At 37.8% G+C, this 15,978-nt stretch overlaps 3 protein-coding genes across 4 annotated transcripts; all 3 read right to left on the bottom strand.

The window, feature by feature from the left end:
• Positions 1–379: 379 nt before the first annotated feature.
• LOC128379046 (SUMO-conjugating enzyme UBC9-like) lies at positions 380–4,950 on the bottom strand. 2 transcript variants are annotated; one of them, XM_053338654.1, is made up of 7 exons: positions 4,655–4,950; positions 4,288–4,373; positions 4,075–4,158; positions 3,352–3,424; positions 2,711–2,820; positions 2,472–2,551; positions 380–1,995 (listed from the first exon to the last, which is right to left on the bottom strand). In XM_053338654.1, exons 2-7 carry the CDS (start codon positions 4,351–4,353, stop codon positions 1,932–1,934), a joined length of 477 nt encoding a protein of 158 aa, XP_053194629.1. In that variant the 5' UTR covers positions 4,354–4,373; positions 4,655–4,950; the 3' UTR covers positions 380–1,931. The 2 variants fall into 2 exon arrangements, with proteins under 2 accessions (XP_053194629.1, XP_053194631.1); XM_053338656.1 differs by having other exon boundaries at positions 4,891–4,906.
• Positions 4,951–5,978: 1,028 nt separating this feature from the next.
• LOC128379032 (3-mercaptopyruvate sulfurtransferase-like) lies at positions 5,979–9,023 on the bottom strand. Its single transcript, XM_053338639.1, has 2 exons — positions 8,386–9,023; positions 5,979–7,630 (listed from the first exon to the last, which is right to left on the bottom strand). The coding sequence occupies exons 1-2, from the start codon at positions 8,972–8,974 to the stop codon at positions 7,332–7,334; spliced, it is 888 nt and encodes a 295-aa protein (XP_053194614.1). The 5' UTR covers positions 8,975–9,023; the 3' UTR covers positions 5,979–7,331.
• Positions 9,024–11,262: 2,239 nt separating this feature from the next.
• Positions 11,263–13,128, bottom strand: LOC128379027 (thiosulfate sulfurtransferase-like). The gene is made up of 3 exons (XM_053338634.1): positions 12,540–13,128; positions 11,646–11,945; positions 11,263–11,287 (listed from the first exon to the last, which is right to left on the bottom strand). The coding sequence occupies exons 1-2, from the start codon at positions 13,126–13,128 to the stop codon at positions 11,650–11,652; spliced, it is 885 nt and encodes a 294-aa protein (XP_053194609.1). The 3' UTR covers positions 11,263–11,287; positions 11,646–11,649.
• Positions 13,129–15,978: the final 2,850 nt, after the last annotated feature.

Below are 15,978 nucleotides of genomic sequence, written 5' to 3' on the forward strand. Positions count from 1 at the left end.
GTTGCAATCTTACACGTTAAAGTTTATAAATGTAAAATGCAATCTTACAATTACAAACTGATACACTAAAGGTTGCACATGCACACATCTCCTTCACAGGATGGATGTTGCTAGTGAAGTCATTCACACAATGTGGAAGTGAAAAATTGTTTTGTATTAAAAATAAAACTATGATAATAATATTGAGTATATTCAAATTCCATATTGCATGCAGGAACACGCCCATGATACCATGTTTAAAAAAAACAAAACAATAGCCAGTTGTATTTATTTTTGTTTTCCCCTTTTCCTGGTTAAGAAAATGTCCTCACTTCACCAACTTTACACATTCTCAATAAAAACTCCAGCCATGTTTGAAAAAGAATTCACAAACATCATCTTCATTCTTTTATTCAACTTTATTTCACAATTTTTATGCCATTTATTGTGTTCTTTGTTATAATACCACACACAAATGTCAACTGGCTAAAACAATATAAAACATAACTTCCACAGTTTTTCATTATTTATATTATGTACATGCACTCATTATATTTAGAGGCAAAAAAATCTCAGGCCTTCGCTAACTCTCAAGTGCACTTTCATCTGTCGTTGCTGGTTTGAGAGGCCATTCCAATGAGGATCCTTCAGCTTCTGTTTGCCAGGTAGACTTACAGATTTTAACAACTTTGGGGTTTATACACGTTTCTTTTAATTTTGTATGCATCGAGGGATAAAAATGACTTAATAAAGCCCAAAAAACGAACACCTGGCAACAGTTTTTGTTACTTTTACGATGCATCTTCTTGGCTACATCATACCGTGTTGGTTGGGAAACAGATGACATTCTGGTGCTGAATGTGCGTTATGTTCATAACTGTCAAAAACTTTCACTCTCAGTTGGATTCACAAAAAGAATCTTAACACTAAGATTATTTTAGCTTCACTGCAATAAAAGGATAATTTAAATTCACTGGAGAAAGCAAAGCCCTGACCCACCTGCCCCCATTTCCCATCTGTAACTCTTCCCTTCTTTGAGGTGGGCAGAGCACCAGTTCCTGCCTTCTTACAGCACCAGTCAAACATGTAGACACACCTTCCTGTTCCCTTTAATGAGAAAGTGTGTCCAAACTTATGACTGGTGCTGTAACTGCCACTGTATGTACAAGTGCCAGGATTGTCTTTTACCTGAATTTGATGAGTTGACGTATTTTTTGATGCTTTTCTGCAAACTCAGATGTGATGGATATGTGAGAAGAACGGAACAAGTGTTTAAGAGCACAATGCAAGAGTTGACTTCCATTGTGTGTCTGACAGCTTCGTCCCCGTTCATGCCCATGTTCATGAAACACTATCTACAATACTTGTGGAGTTTGATGGTTTGATAAAAACTGTAAAGTTATAAGAATATATGAAATCTCCTCCTCTGCCACAACTGACTTTACATTACACAGAGAGTGGTTTGGACATGATGTCTTTTTTTCTACAGCTCTGTCAATACATTAGCATGACTTACAGTATTAATGGAGGCATGAGTGAGCATTGCAGCACTCATGAGAAAACTGGAGATATGGATTATACAAGAGTTACAAATAGCAAAGGTTGTGTTGACAGCAGAGTTCTAGGATCATCAGCTATGCATTAAAAATGCATATGTATTTTTTTTAAGACAGGAAAAAAAAAGATCTTATTGACCGTTTGTTGTTAAACAGAAAGAAAGAAAGAAAGAAAGAAAGGAAGGAAGAAAACAAGAAAGAAAGAAAGAAAGAAAGAAAGAAAGAAAGAAAGAAAGAAAGAAAAAAGAAAACAGGCTCTCTTGTCACCTGTGTAGAAGTATAATAATACTTTAAAGTGGATTCTTATTGGAGTGGTCCTTCAGGTGATGCCTGCCTCCTGTTTGTCACCTCTATCAGTTCAGGCTGCTCAGGCAGGATAGAGGCCAGCTCTCCACTCTATGTGGGGGCAAACTTCTTGGCCTGTGCCCTTACTCGCTTCTCATAGTCCATCCTGTTCTGACTGAAACACAAACATCAAAAAGAGATTAAAATTCCAAAGGGTTTAAAATGTCTTGAAGATAACATATCAGTGCATAACACACACAGCTAGCACAGAGGACTGCCAGAACAGATAACAGATCTTTCTTGTTTTGTCTCTAAATGTCTGTGACATGACTTATCTTGGAAAATAAGTACTTCACGACCATGGACTAAAATTAGAACTTGAACACAAGTTGTGTTACAAAATAAACCATGACGCTTAATATCTTGAAGTTAAGTGGGACATTGTGAATTGAGGTATCTTCATTACATGCATTTCAAGACCTTCACTGACCGCAAAAAAACAACCCAAAAAACCACAGCCAGGGCAAAATGTTGAAAAAAAAGAAAACTTGACATTTAAGCTCAGCAGGTTTCAATTTTTCTGAAACGAAACTGATTAATGAAACAAAACCGGACTTTCGGGGTGGATAAAAACTGAGCAGCCGCACTTACCAGTAAATTGTGTAAGCCTCTGCTTGTGCTGGGTCTTGAATGTTTGGCTCATTCAGCAGCTCCTGGATACCCAAAAGGATCTGAAAACACAGTCAATAGTGCGTCAATGCACACGTCACTGCTTGTACAATTTAAAGTCTCAACTCTCAAAGCTGATGGACATGAACTACAAATAATTTACAAGTGTGTCAACTAACTCCTCTACAGATGAGAGTATGAGTGTGAGACTGTGTTCAAACCTGTTTGATGGTGATGGCAGGCCTCCAGTCTTTGTCCTCCTCTAGGATCGACAGACACACAGTGCCTGATGGGTACACATTTGGGTGGAATATTGGTGGTTCAAACTTGCCTGAGTAGAATTAATTGGAAAAAAGGTCAGAATATCAAAGCTTGATGCAGAACTGAAGATTTCAATTACAAAGTACAATGTAATCATTGTAGAAAACTGTCATTACCTGAAGTTTTTCATTCAATATGTCTAAAACACAAGAGGATCTGTGAAAGTGCTGTCATTTTGGAAACAACAGACATTTTCCTCTCATATATATGCCAACATCATTAATTAAATATTGTCTTGGTTCAACAACTGATTAGAGTAAATCATCACCTAAGTCACTAACATTCCATGTAATTACAAGAGGCTAAGCTCAATAACAGGAATAATAAAGAATAGGAAAATAAGCACCATCACAGGAATTTTTAGTAAGTATTTTTAGAAAACTGTTTTTAGACGTTTTGGATCTAAAAATACTATTCCAAAGATATCTGAGGTCTTTTTTTTGCATAGAACTTGACCAGATATACCACGTTTGTTTCCAAAATTCCTATTTCCTGAAAAAGAAAGAAAGAAACTATGTATGAAGTGTGCAGGGGTACTCACATTTGGGTGGTGAGGAAGGGTAGTCATCTTTGAACAGCATTCTGAGTTTATAGAGTCCTCCCTCCCACAAGGTCTAATGAATAAGAAAATAAAAAGTGCATTAGCAAAGCCAAAAGGGATTTAAAACACTGGAAAAACAAAAGTAAAGACACAGAAATGATCTATGAAACATTGGCATATTTCAGTGTATTTCAATGGAGCCCCTGTATAAAGAAAATTGACATTTATCACTGAAAATGAATTGTGACATGCATCTTCTAAATCTAAATCTTATTAGCACAAGGTCAAGAGATAAAGTGCACTTTCATGTATTATAATTACTTGCTTGTGTTTATTATTTGAGACTCATATTTTTGGATTATTTGTCAGATCTTAAGAACTTTATGCTCTGGTCATCACTACAAATGTGTGACGCTGATGTTAAAGAATGAGCTGCAAAGTGTTTTTTTTAGCATATATAATTACTTATGCATTGGTTAAGAAAGATTTGTGGTTGCTGAGCAGTGATGACAGAGATTTGGGTGGTAAAGCTGTCAAAGCAGCAGGCTTCCAAAGAGATTATGGACTGTTATTAGTATGACCAAATGTAAAGGATGTATTCTAATATTTTAAATGTACTGAAAATACCTCATCAATGTCATCCTAAACACACAGGAGTAGCCGGGCCACTTTAATATGCGTCTGGACCAATTGTGACTGATTCAACACCTGCTGGAAACTTACTCCTTTCTTTCCAGGAATGGCACACTCCCAGTTCATCAGGTTCATGGTCCCATCAGGATTCTTGGTAGGCACAGCAACAAAACCCTGTGTGGGTTACAGGAGACAACCCAAGTGTGAGTCAACTAAATGGAAATCTGCTTTGTATGAGTGGCACTGATGAACGTCATATTAAGGACACTGCATGATGATGATAATCAACACTTGTCAACTTACAAATGGGTGGTCTTTTCTCCAGGCTTTGCGCTCCTGGGACAATCTGCTGAGAGCGATACCAGACATTGCTGCTCATCAACGCCTCCCTGTGGAAAAACAGCCCAAAACAAATTAATTATTCAAATCACCATGTACAGTTTCGTAATGTGGTTTCGTTTATTACAACTAAAAACTGCAAGACATGTTGGCAAATTGCGAGTTGTGTTGTCAATAATTGGATGTATTTGTTTATAATTTAAGTAGAAATTACAAGGTTAATTTCGCTACTTCAATTCAACTCAGTTACATGACTAAATCGAGCACAGTGCACAAAAAGCTCACCTTCACCATTTTAAATGTTACATAACACCTCTTCAACTCAACTTACCTCTTACAGTTTAGTCAAATATCAGAATTATGTGGGTTTGCGCGTTAGCTTAAATGCTAATGCTAACGTTACTGCTGTTGACGGCGACCGAGGAAAAACACACCCTTCGACGTTCAAAAACAAACCTACTGGACCAGTTGGGACGTCAATAACCACACAGAGTGAAACTTCTATTTTATCAACATTCCTCAAAAACTCTTAGCGAAATATATTGGTGTTATATTTTGACAATTTACTACAGTTGTGAAAAACAATGTGACTGGTAGCACCGTTCCAACAGCTAGCATATCGCAAGTGAGGACCCCAATTTGTTTATTTCGTCAGGACCTTCAGGCACTTTACGGGACAACCGAGTGACACACGTCAGAGGTGGTCGGCCATCTTTGTTGGGGCATTCACGATGGGCAATTCGGGCCGTTCAGTGATTCATTCATTCTGAGTCATGCCCCCTGAATGAATCGCCTCACTACTTTTACCTTTAAAAAATATATGAATGTGTTTATGTATTCATTGTAGTTTGTCAATATACTATTAAGCATTAAAAATTACATTACATGTATAATATTCATAATATATGTAGTAGGCATGTATGTGCACTCACCAGCCACACACCTGTGCAATTTAATTAAATCCAATCCAACAGCTTCCATTAATTCCATTTATACATTTTCAGTTTTGTTGACATTGTCAAAAAGGTGATCATTTTACTTTATGTTTATCATTAAGGTCGTATAGTGCTGATGGTGTAGCTACTGAGGTGCATTATATTGAATGGTGTTTCTTATATTTTGCCCCTCTCATGTAGGTTAATAGAGTGGACAAAATATTAGGAACACCCTTCAATATAATGTACCCTAATACACCACCATCACCCACTATTACCTCAATAATAAACATGAAGTAGAATTGTCATTTTCCTGACAATGCCAACAAAAACTGAAAATAAAAAAAAGTGTAAACTTTATAAATGTAGAATTTATGGAAGAGCTGTTTCATTGGATTGAATTAGATTGTACAGGTATACCTAATAAAGAGCCTAGTGAGTGTGTGTGCACTATAATTAAATGCTGTTTGAGTAGGGCTACAGATCACAAACTTAACATTTTAAAAATCGAGTCAAACATTGTCTAAGTCATAAAAAGCTTTGTCGTCTATTTTCAAATGTATCAATATTTTAAAAAAATTATACTTTAAACCCCTTTTCACAAACTTAGCTACATTTGTGTGTGATAATGGTGGCAATAGTGTGAGCACACTGTGAATTAAGCTTGATATGAGTTTAAGTAGTTGGTCAGATAGCAAACAGACATCGATGAAACTACTGTCAGAGTGGAAGATGCATTTTATTTGAAGCAGTTTGTTTCCCTGCAGATACAATGGACAAAGCCCTCAGCAAAAAGAATTGTTCAAAAAGATTAGTTCGTTCTCTATTGCCCAGTAGAAATGGTCTTTTGTTCTGGTCTGTACATGTTTCTTTTTGCCTCAGTGGAACATAGTAACAGCTGACATCATAAACAATGATTAACATAACTCAGTATACCCCATGTTTAATCATCTTCAAAAATCATATGTAATTTTGTCCATATCAAAGGAGGATTATGCAGGTTGGTGTAAGTGGACAGATTCACTGCAATCTTCTAAGCCACTCTCAAAATGGGACACCTCCTTAGCCATTTATTTATATTTTTTTCACATTGTTATGCATTTCTGGTCACATATCAGTTACATACAGTAAAATGCACAGATACACACACTGCCACCACACAACAAAAACTAAAATACATCAACTTTGTTTTGGTAATCGGGCATCTTGCCAGACACCTCGAATATCAAGCACAGGAACCGGACTAAACTGGTTTTGATTTCCTCTGCGTCAGCATCTCAAATTTTTGTTACATGCTAGAGGCTTCTCAGCTGCAGGATTTCTGTGGGCCTATTAATAGCTTCACCTTTTTCAAGTAGTGAGATTACAGTAGGTTTTACTGTAAATATATATTTAAATGCAACAGTTATTAATGTTATAAAGTGAAAATGACTGACTTGCATTAAAGTCAGTGTAGGACTGGAGCTGTATGAGGAAGGCTAAAGTAACACGATGTAACTGTTCTCAATCAATTCTGTCTTCCATAACCATTCTAACAAAGTTAAACATTTACTTTTCCGGGTATTGAATACAGGAGTCTTCCGTGACATGAGCTGAACATATGGAAAGTAGATATGACGATCTACCTGTATGAAGTATGAGAAAACATGGAACTCAAGCATCCATTTATTGTAACATTTGTAAAGAAAGCAGTATATCGACATGCCATCCTCTTACCAAGAAAGTGCACATTTTCCAAGAATCAAAAGTCCCTCTTCTTAACAGAGCTGAACCATCTTGGAAGAAAATCCCATTTTAAACCTGAAGTTATAGCTTTCAAATGCATCAAAACATATATCTGATCATTCTATGTGAAACCATGGATAGTAGTAAACCTTAGAGGAGATTTCTGATAACTGCTGAAACCGACCAATGTGCTCACTATGCACAGCTTGTGTATGTACTGAGTATTAGTGCAAATGAGGTGCTATGACACTAGTTTTGTATTGATGTATTCCTCCACTTATTGGCAGCAAACACATTGCTTTGTCTTGTAAAGGAAAAGTAGCGCCATTGCCTCTCCCCTCTTTCATTTCACACCTTCTTTCCCTCTCCCTCTGAGATGATATGCTCTGGAGATGCCCTTTTAAACCATTCAGACCAGGAGCCATCATAAACAGACACCCCAGGATACCCCAGCAGGTGAGCAGCCAGAACGACATGACACGCCGTGACACCAGATCCACAGGTGACCCAGAGTGGCTGCTCCAGGTCCACCCCTGCTTCTTTGAACAGTTTGGACAGGTCCTCATTTGCCAGCTGCTTTCCAGAGTCACCCATGAAAGAAGTGAAAGGCATGTTGATGGCACCAGGGAAATGACCTGGCAGGGTGTCTGTGAGAGAGAGAGAGAGAGAGAGAGAGAGAGAGAGAGAGAGAGAGAGAGAGAGAGAGAGAGAGAGAGAGAGAGAGAGAGAGAGAGAGAGAGAGACAATTTGGAGCAATACTGACAAAAAAAAAAAAATAAAATATTAACTCAAGGTTGACTTCATCAGCACACCTTTTGCTGGGTTGTCATGGAGATGGGTCAGATGACAGCTGAGAAAGGGGTGTAATATTATGTGCACCAATAGAAAAAGAGTAATGCCCACACACCTACTCCAAAGTCATTTTAATTCATATAGACAATGTTTGATCCCAGTTGGATCTTCTACAGGTAAAAATTAACTAACTTAACTGAACCTGTCACCATAAAACCTGTCAGTGTGTGTGAGAATATGGATGTGTCATTAAAAAAAAAAAAAAAAGCCCTGATGAAGATCTAACTTGGATTGAAACTTTGTCCATAAGGATTAATATTAAAATTTCAACTTTGGGGTAAGTGTGCAGGTATTGCTCTGGAAGAAGAAACTATTACCTATTATTTGCCAAACTACAAGTTTAACATTGTGCTTGATGTAACAGCAAAACAGTAAATAAGACACACAATATAACACTATCATATAACCACAAACTGATTTTTATGTTCACTGCTAATTATTAGACGTTATCCAAATCACATTTTCGTACGCATTACACGTTTTTCCCTTCAGAAAAGATCATAATAGAAAATCTTAGAATCTTAGATAGTCAAAACTGCGTGTTCCTCACCATCTCTGGGCTCTGGCTCAACACCCCTAAACCTGCCGGCAGACCTTGCGTCCACAACCCGGACCTGCTTAGTCTTGATGTTCTCCAGTACGTCCTCATAACTCTTCACCCACGATTCATTCATAGTGGCTTTAAACTCTCTGCGCTCCGGCTTGGAGTACTCAGAGGTCAGTGGATGATCGTTAGCCTGCCAGTTCTTCATACCACCGTCCAGCACCGACACAAAACTGTGTCCGAACAGCCGGAACATCCACCAAACTCGGGGCGCGCTATACGACCCAAAATCGCTGGTGTCGTATACAACTACGTGCGTGTCGTTCCCGATGCCCAGATCTCCAACATACTGAGAGAAGTAGTTGGAAGTTGGCAGCATGTGACCATAAGGAGAGCTCTGATCACTGCACTCGTCTATGTCAAAGAACGAGGAGCCCGGGATGTGTTTCTGCACAAATTCACCCTTCGCGTCCCGTTTGGTTTTCGGGAGGTACCATGAAGCGTCCAGGATACGAAGCTTGGGACCGATGAGTTTGTTTATGATAGCTTCTGACAGCCATTGACTTGACACCAGAGCCCGGGTCTGAGCCGCCATGACGACGCAATGAGTAGTTCAAGCTCCGATCGCTAGAGGGAAATGTTTATACATGCAGTTTAAAGTCCGGACTTTGCGTGCGCGTCCCCGGCAGCCAGGTCTGTGAATGCAAACTAGTACTACTGTCCAAACCCACAATTCATTAAGTCCACATGGGCCCTCAAGTGGACTTTCTGCAGATTTCATCAGATTTAGCTCGGGAAATTACCCAGAATCCTGCAGTACTGTAAAATGACAATGTAGCCTTAAAGATACTTTTCTAATATTATTATCAATAATTAAAACCAAAAAACACAAATAACAATTATAATAGTGATAATATAATGAATGATGGGTGTGTAAATGATTTACTTTTCTTTTTTGTTGTGGTGCATGGCAAGGCAAGGCAGCTTTATATAGCCTACATTTTATTCCCAAGGGCAACTCAATGTGCTTTACATAAAACAGATATGTAACAGTAGGAATTGGAAACAAAAAACATAAAAATATACAATTTGAAAAATAAAAATAAAACCCAGTAAAAACATTAAAACACCCCCACTAATAAAAAAAACACGTATAGAAAAATAGAAAGAGAGAAAAATAAAATTAAAAACTAGACTAGAATAGAATAGAGCATTAAATATAAGGTTGCTTGCAGCATAAAATAATGATTTGCTTTAAAATCATTAAAAGGACATAGAGTGCAAATGAAAGATTAAAATTGTAAAGTGCTTTAAAAGAGCTCAATCATAAGCACAGGAGAAGAGAAGTGTTTTTAACCTGGATTTAAAAGTGTTCACAGTTGGGGCTGATTTCAGTTCTGCTGGTAGTTTGTTCCAGTTGTGTAAAAGCTGCTTCACCATGTTTAGTTTGAACTCTGGGCTCAACTATCTGACCTGAGTTAGTAGATCTCAGAGCTCTACTAGGTTTATATTCTACTAACATGTCATTCATGTATTCTGGACCTAAACCATTCAGTGATTTGTAGACCAGTAGCAGAGCTTTAAAATCTATTCTATAGCTGACTGGGAGCCAGTGTAAAGACTTAAGAATTGGAGTCATGTGCTCTGATCTCTTTGTTCTGGTTCAAACTGGAGCTGCAGCGTTCTGAATGAGCTGCAGCTGTTTAATGCTTTTTTGTGGGAGTCCAGTCAGAAGGCCGTTACAGTAGTCGAGTCTACTTGAGATGAAAGCATGAATCAACTTCTCCTGGTCTGATTGAGACATAAAACCCTTCACTCTGGATATGTTCTTAAACTGATAGAAGGCTGTTTTGGTGATTGATTTGATGTGACTGCTGAAGGTCAGATCTGAGTCTATCAGCACGCCAAGGTTTCGGACTTGGTCTTTAGTTTTTAGAGAGAGTGACTCGAGATGTTTACTGACAGCAATCCTCTTCTCTTTATTGCCAAAAACCTCAGTTTTGTCCTGATTTAATTGAAGGAAATTTAGATTCATCCAATGTGTTACTTGCTCTTAACAGTGCAGTGAGGAATAATGCACACAGAATGATTGGCTTTCATGTTTAATAAAGTGGATTTGTTTATTATAATCTGCTGAAAGGGCAAAGGTTGTTTTTTTCCATCTACAATGTGAAGTGCTCAGTTTAGGATTAATTTGCACATGTCAGCAGTGTTTAGCATGTACCTGGAAAAGCTCACTGAGTATACTGACAAGATTCATAGAGTAAATCAGCATAACGGCACATATCAGAACCACCAAGAAGTATTCAGGAAAAGTATGACATGACATTGACACCCTTTGAAATGAGTCACAGGGTCATGAATTTAAATTTCACTTTACTATTAAACTTTAGAGGTCTTTTTGCACATTGTGGTGTGTTTTTTTTATTCTTACAGCCTTGCACCCTCCTAGACTTGATGTGATGATGGTGAACGCGTCACAGTGCATATATGTGAGGGCTCAGGCCTTAAGTACATTTGGATTCAGCCTAAGTTACTATTCAACAACAACATGGAAAGTGTGTTGCTGAACTTTGGATATTCAGAATGTACAACAACAGAGCAGGGAATTGTTCTTCACACACTGGACTACATACATAGTGTACTACCAAAAGTTAAATAATTAACAAGATGCACACAATATCATTCAGTACAACCATTATGAACATCTAACAATAAACAGCATATCAAAACTCATTGGAAAACATCTGTTCAGTTACAAAAGGCACCGCATCATTGTTATGTAGAAGCAAAGACAAACACACTTTGCTGCATTTAGAGAACTGGACTTATAAAGTCTTCCAAGGTAAAGGACACATCCACTGAAGCACCAGCAGGCTGCGCCACGTGAACACATTTCCTTAAATACCTACAGAAGGCAAAGAACAGAAGATTGTGTAAAAGATATATTTATGATCTCAGGAGCTGCAGAACTGTTCAAAATAAAAAGTATCATGAAATTTTAATGGGGGAAAGAGGTTTCTGAAGAGGCCCAGAGACTAAAATTTAAATATTAGCAGCATCTTACATACTGAGAATTTTAGGGCTTCCATTTTCACATTCAAATACCTCCTATGATTTTAATGTACACCAACATCCTCTATCAAGCTGCCACAGATATTTGTTTACACAGCATATAGATTTAAAGTGTATTAAAATATCTCTGATTAGGATTAAAATACAATCAATCACAAAGTGGGTTTTTCAATTCTGATTTTGTCACACACCTTTTCATAGCTTGCTTTTGACCTTGGAGATCACATGTTCTGAAGGAGCTTTAGTGAACCACTCATACCAGGATCCAACATACACAGGCACTCCGGGGGAGCCGCACAGATGGGCAGCCAGTACCATGTGACAGGCGGTCACACCAGAGCCACAGGTCCCACAGATGGGCTTCTTCAGATCCACTTGAGACTTCTTGAAGAACTTGTGTAACTCCTCTGTGGAAAGCATCATGCCGTCATCACCCAGGAATTTGAAGAAAGGCATGCATTTGGAGCCAGGGATATGACCTGGCTGGACACCTGTAGGAGAATTTTGTTTAGTTCCGTTGTTCTCAACCTAGGGATCAGGCCAGTCCAAAGAATCATCATGTAAATCTGAGGGCGTCATGAGAAGATTCATGGGAGAAGAAAGACAAAACATAAATAAATACAACTCTGTTACACAAATGTGTTTTCAGTTTTTGGACTTTTTCTCTGATCTTTCATTTTTGGTGAAATATTGGATCATTTGAACATTTATTGAAGTGAAACCAAGTGAGAAGCTTAGAGGGGAAAATCACTATTTGGTGGAGCTGTTAACAAGTCATAGACATCTGAAATGTGACCTTGACTACACACTGCTCTTTATAAGACGTCAAACAGAAAAAAATTGGAAACCTTTGGCTTCATCTTTAACAAAGTGTTGTATTTTAAAAGCTTGTTATATTATCTATTGTGTCAAATCGTCATCTGAAAAGTAACTAAAGCTGTCAAATAGTAGAAGTGGAGTAGAAAGTACAATATTACCTCTGAAATGTAATGGATTGGAAGTATAAAGTCAGTGTCAGTGTGCTTTTACGACAGAACACAGGTGCAAGACCCAGGATGGAAGAATATTAAATAAACTAAACTTGCCCTCTCTTGGTTCTGGCTCTTTCCCACTGAACCGTCCATAGGGTCTCACATCCACCACCTGGAACTCCTGTGTTGCAATATTATCCCTGATATCCTCAAATGACTTCACCCAGGAGCGGTTCAGCGTGGAGGTGAAGTGGGCTGGTTCAGGCCTGCTGTGCGTACCTGTGACTGGATGACCCTGTTTGACCCAGTTCCTAAAACCCCCGTTCAGCACTGACACCTGCGGATGGCCAAACAACCGGAACATCCACCAAACCCTTGTGCACGAGAATGCTCCAAAATCACTGGCGTCGTAAACAATCACATGGGTGTCATTTCCAATACCCAAATTCCCAACATAATCTGCGAAGAACTGCTGGGTTGGCAGCGTATGATCGAACTGCGAGGTCCTGTCTGTGCACTCGTCAATGTCAAAAAACGACGCTCCTGGGATATGAGACTGAGCAAATTCTTTCTTGCCGTCTCGTTTCATCAGTGGTAGGTACCAAGAAGTGTCCAGGATGCGCAGACGCGGACCGACGAGATTGCTTTTGACCATGTTTGCAAGCCATTTAGCAGAGACAAGAACCTGGGTTTGCACTCCCATGTTGACACCAAGGTAAACTACAGCTGTCGCGATATTTGTTTTTAGGAGGTTTGTGGTTGCTTCACCTCCACCAACAGGGTAAAGGGTGAATATAACTAACTTTATAATAAGTAGGGCGCCGCAGGGGGTTGAAAAGTTAGGACGAGTTAAAGGGCCCATGACTGCCAGGGGCCCTAAAAATATTAGAACATAAATTCTTAAACTTGTCAACATTCATCATTAATAGACATTAAAATAATATTTTATGTACACTGCACTCATTTAAAACGTTTTTTTCCTTATTATTATTTTTGTCCGAATAAATAAATATAACAAACAGCCTCCTGTGTTTAGGAGGAAGCGATGTGTGAGTGTAATGTCTTAATAGAAGCTATTAAAATATAGTCAGGGTGTCAAAAACGAAAAACAAAGAAAGAAAGACGAGAGAGGGAACTGAAATGGCGACAGTATGCCATCCTATTTTTCATAAAAAGGTGGGTTTAGATCATTAATGGTGAGAATTACCTGTACTCCACAGTGACACAGGTTAATGTCACTTTTGCCCCCTAACATAAGTTACTGCATTAGTTTTTGCATTTCACCCCTCTTTTATCTGATATTTAATCAATGCAGGTGAACTTTTAGCAGCTATTCATACTAAATCAGTTGTCCCTGCTCCTGGTGCTAGGATCAACAGATGCATCTTCAGGCTCAGCACCTCTGCCCCCCCCCCCCCCCCCCCCCCCCCCCCCCCCCCCCATGATAATAAACCAGCCCTACAGCAAACTGAGGAAGGTGAACAGCATTGTGTTGAATGATATGTCACATAACATAAATGAAGGGCATCTGTGGGAATTCATTATTATTATTATTATTATTATTATCATCACTATTAAGAAAAAAAATATTATTATGTGATTGTGATTATGTGATTGTATTGATTGTAAATTGGTAGTATACTTAGTTCAAAATGTGCAGCTGATTTGATCATTTTGGTGGTTATATCATTTTATAGATGATAATGTTCATTTAATTGAAGAAATTAATTTATATTTAAGTTTATTTTATGTTATTAATTTTTATTAAGAGGATTATCTATTTAATAATTTTACCATTAAGATTACATTTAGAGTGTAAAAGACTTATTACTTATACAGTCCAGTTCAAGCCTCCCAGTACAACTTATGTAGAAACAGAATACATCACACTACTGCTAAAGACACAAAGAGGAGGATGACTAAGCTGGATGCAGTAAGGAGAAGCACAGGCAGTCTGTCCTACTGCAACACAGCATTAAGTTATTTTTATTTTATTTCATAATTTTGTCAGGAAATGCCTTTTAGGGGCATCTGTGTGAAAGTAGTGAAAACAGTAACTGTAGTTACTTTGACCTTTTGACATTTCAAAGCAGGAAAAGCAAATGTGTAAAAGATAATATGATAGCTGAATTGCATTTAACTTCAGTATGGGTCAAGCTCCAAAAACACTGGCTCCTACACATTCCATAATGCAACTGGGTAGTATTTTTCATAAGCCCCTCTGCCTGTTTTACTAACCCCACATCTCCATTTTGTAACACAGCCTTCCAACTATAAGAATGTAGTCTGTAAGCCCAACCTGAGATACTGCTGATGCCATCAGGATAACTTTGTCAGGGTTATCAGACATGACAAAGCTCCTCTAGACTAATAGGTAACATTATACAACTCTTTTTACTACCTAAGTAGTTGTACAGTTGAAATCTGAGAAAATGGTGGAGTGCCCCTTTAGACTTTAGACCTACAGAGAGGGTCTACATGTAAGTGTTTTATCAAGGTAATATATGCTATTGTTGTTGATAATATTACTGTTAACATTTAAGAGATTCAAACAATGTTCAGTATATAAAGAAGCCCAAAGCTCACCTTCCCACAACAGAAGGGGAAATGGAAACAGTCTGGATTCTGCTATGGAAATACATAAAACCCTTTTTTTTAAAAAACACACTATTTTAAAACAGTACTCCAGAAATTGTGTTAATCAGTCAAATGATACACTTTAAACTTATGTCCACTTCCTAAATTTTTGTTTTTAATATATGCAAATAGTTTGGTTCACTCAAATTTAAGCTATTGTGTATTATGAGTTAGAGTTGGGTAATATGAAATACCCTCACTTATATAAATAGGGTACAAAAAATACTGGAAACTTCTCTTCAGCACAGCCTCCAAAAAGAATGTTAAGTTGAATAAACACTTCTCTAATACAGTTTAAATAAAACTGACCATCTTAACCTTCATAAAAGTAGGATCTATTGTTATGTATGCATCACTGTATGTATTGAGCCTGGAAATAAAAAAAACATGCTATGTTTTCACAAGAGTCAGAATTAAAATATGAACATGACCAGTTCTGAGTAAGCATATATGGCGTTCAGTTTCTGCTGTTTTGTTTGTTCAGTTGAAGAAATCAGATTGGCAGCTGGTAATTTCCCTCTGCTAAAAGTTAACTAAATTTGACATGTTTTAATGTCACGAGACAGGGAATTACAAGTAGATAAGGGGTAAAACAGTCAGAGCCTTAATAAGAGCCCTTACAATGTCCCCATGACCTTTACAATTGCAATTAGAGTTAGATTGAGTTAGGTCTACAAGCATGCTTTATACTGCTCTGAATAATTTCAAAATCTTTCAAAATTCTATTTGAAGAAGTATCACAAAGTTAAAGTTTTATAGAGATCTGGTCAACGATATACTGTATATGAAAATGACAAAAGTTGGATCAATGAACTGATTTTATTGATGATTTACTTACAATACCCACACAGCAAATATATAGTGTACATCACCATCCATTAACAGGGATTAATATATCATATCAATAAATGTTTGC

The sequence above is a fragment of the Scomber japonicus genome, chromosome 18 (genome assembly GCF_027409825.1).
Source record: "Scomber japonicus isolate fScoJap1 chromosome 18, fScoJap1.pri, whole genome shotgun sequence".
NCBI classification, from domain to species: domain Eukaryota; kingdom Metazoa; phylum Chordata; class Actinopteri; order Scombriformes; family Scombridae; genus Scomber; species Scomber japonicus.

Coding starts and splice junctions, on each gene's coding strand:
- LOC128379046 (XM_053338654.1), bottom strand. CDS start 4,353: ATGTCTGGTATCGCTCTCAGCAGATTGTCCCAGGAGCGCAAAGCCTGG. Junction 4,159..4,287: donor GGAGAAAAGACCACCCATTT/GTAAGTTGACAA, acceptor TAACCCACACAG/GGTTTTGTTGCTGTGCCTAC. Junction 2,552..2,710: donor CTGCCATCACCATCAAACAG/GTTTGAACACAG, acceptor CTGTGTTTTCAG/ATCCTTTTGGGTATCCAGGA.
- LOC128379032 (XM_053338639.1), bottom strand. CDS start 8,974: ATGGCGGCTCAGACCCGGGCTCTGGTGTCAAGTCAATGGCTGTCAGAA. Junction 7,631..8,385: donor TGAGCCAGAGCCCAGAGATG/GTGAGGAACACG, acceptor TCTCTCTCACAG/ACACCCTGCCAGGTCATTTC.
- LOC128379027 (XM_053338634.1), bottom strand. CDS start 13,128: ATGGGAGTGCAAACCCAGGTTCTTGTCTCTGCTAAATGGCTTGCAAAC. Junction 11,946..12,539: donor AGAGCCAGAACCAAGAGAGG/GCAAGTTTAGTT, acceptor ATTCTCCTACAG/GTGTCCAGCCAGGTCATATC.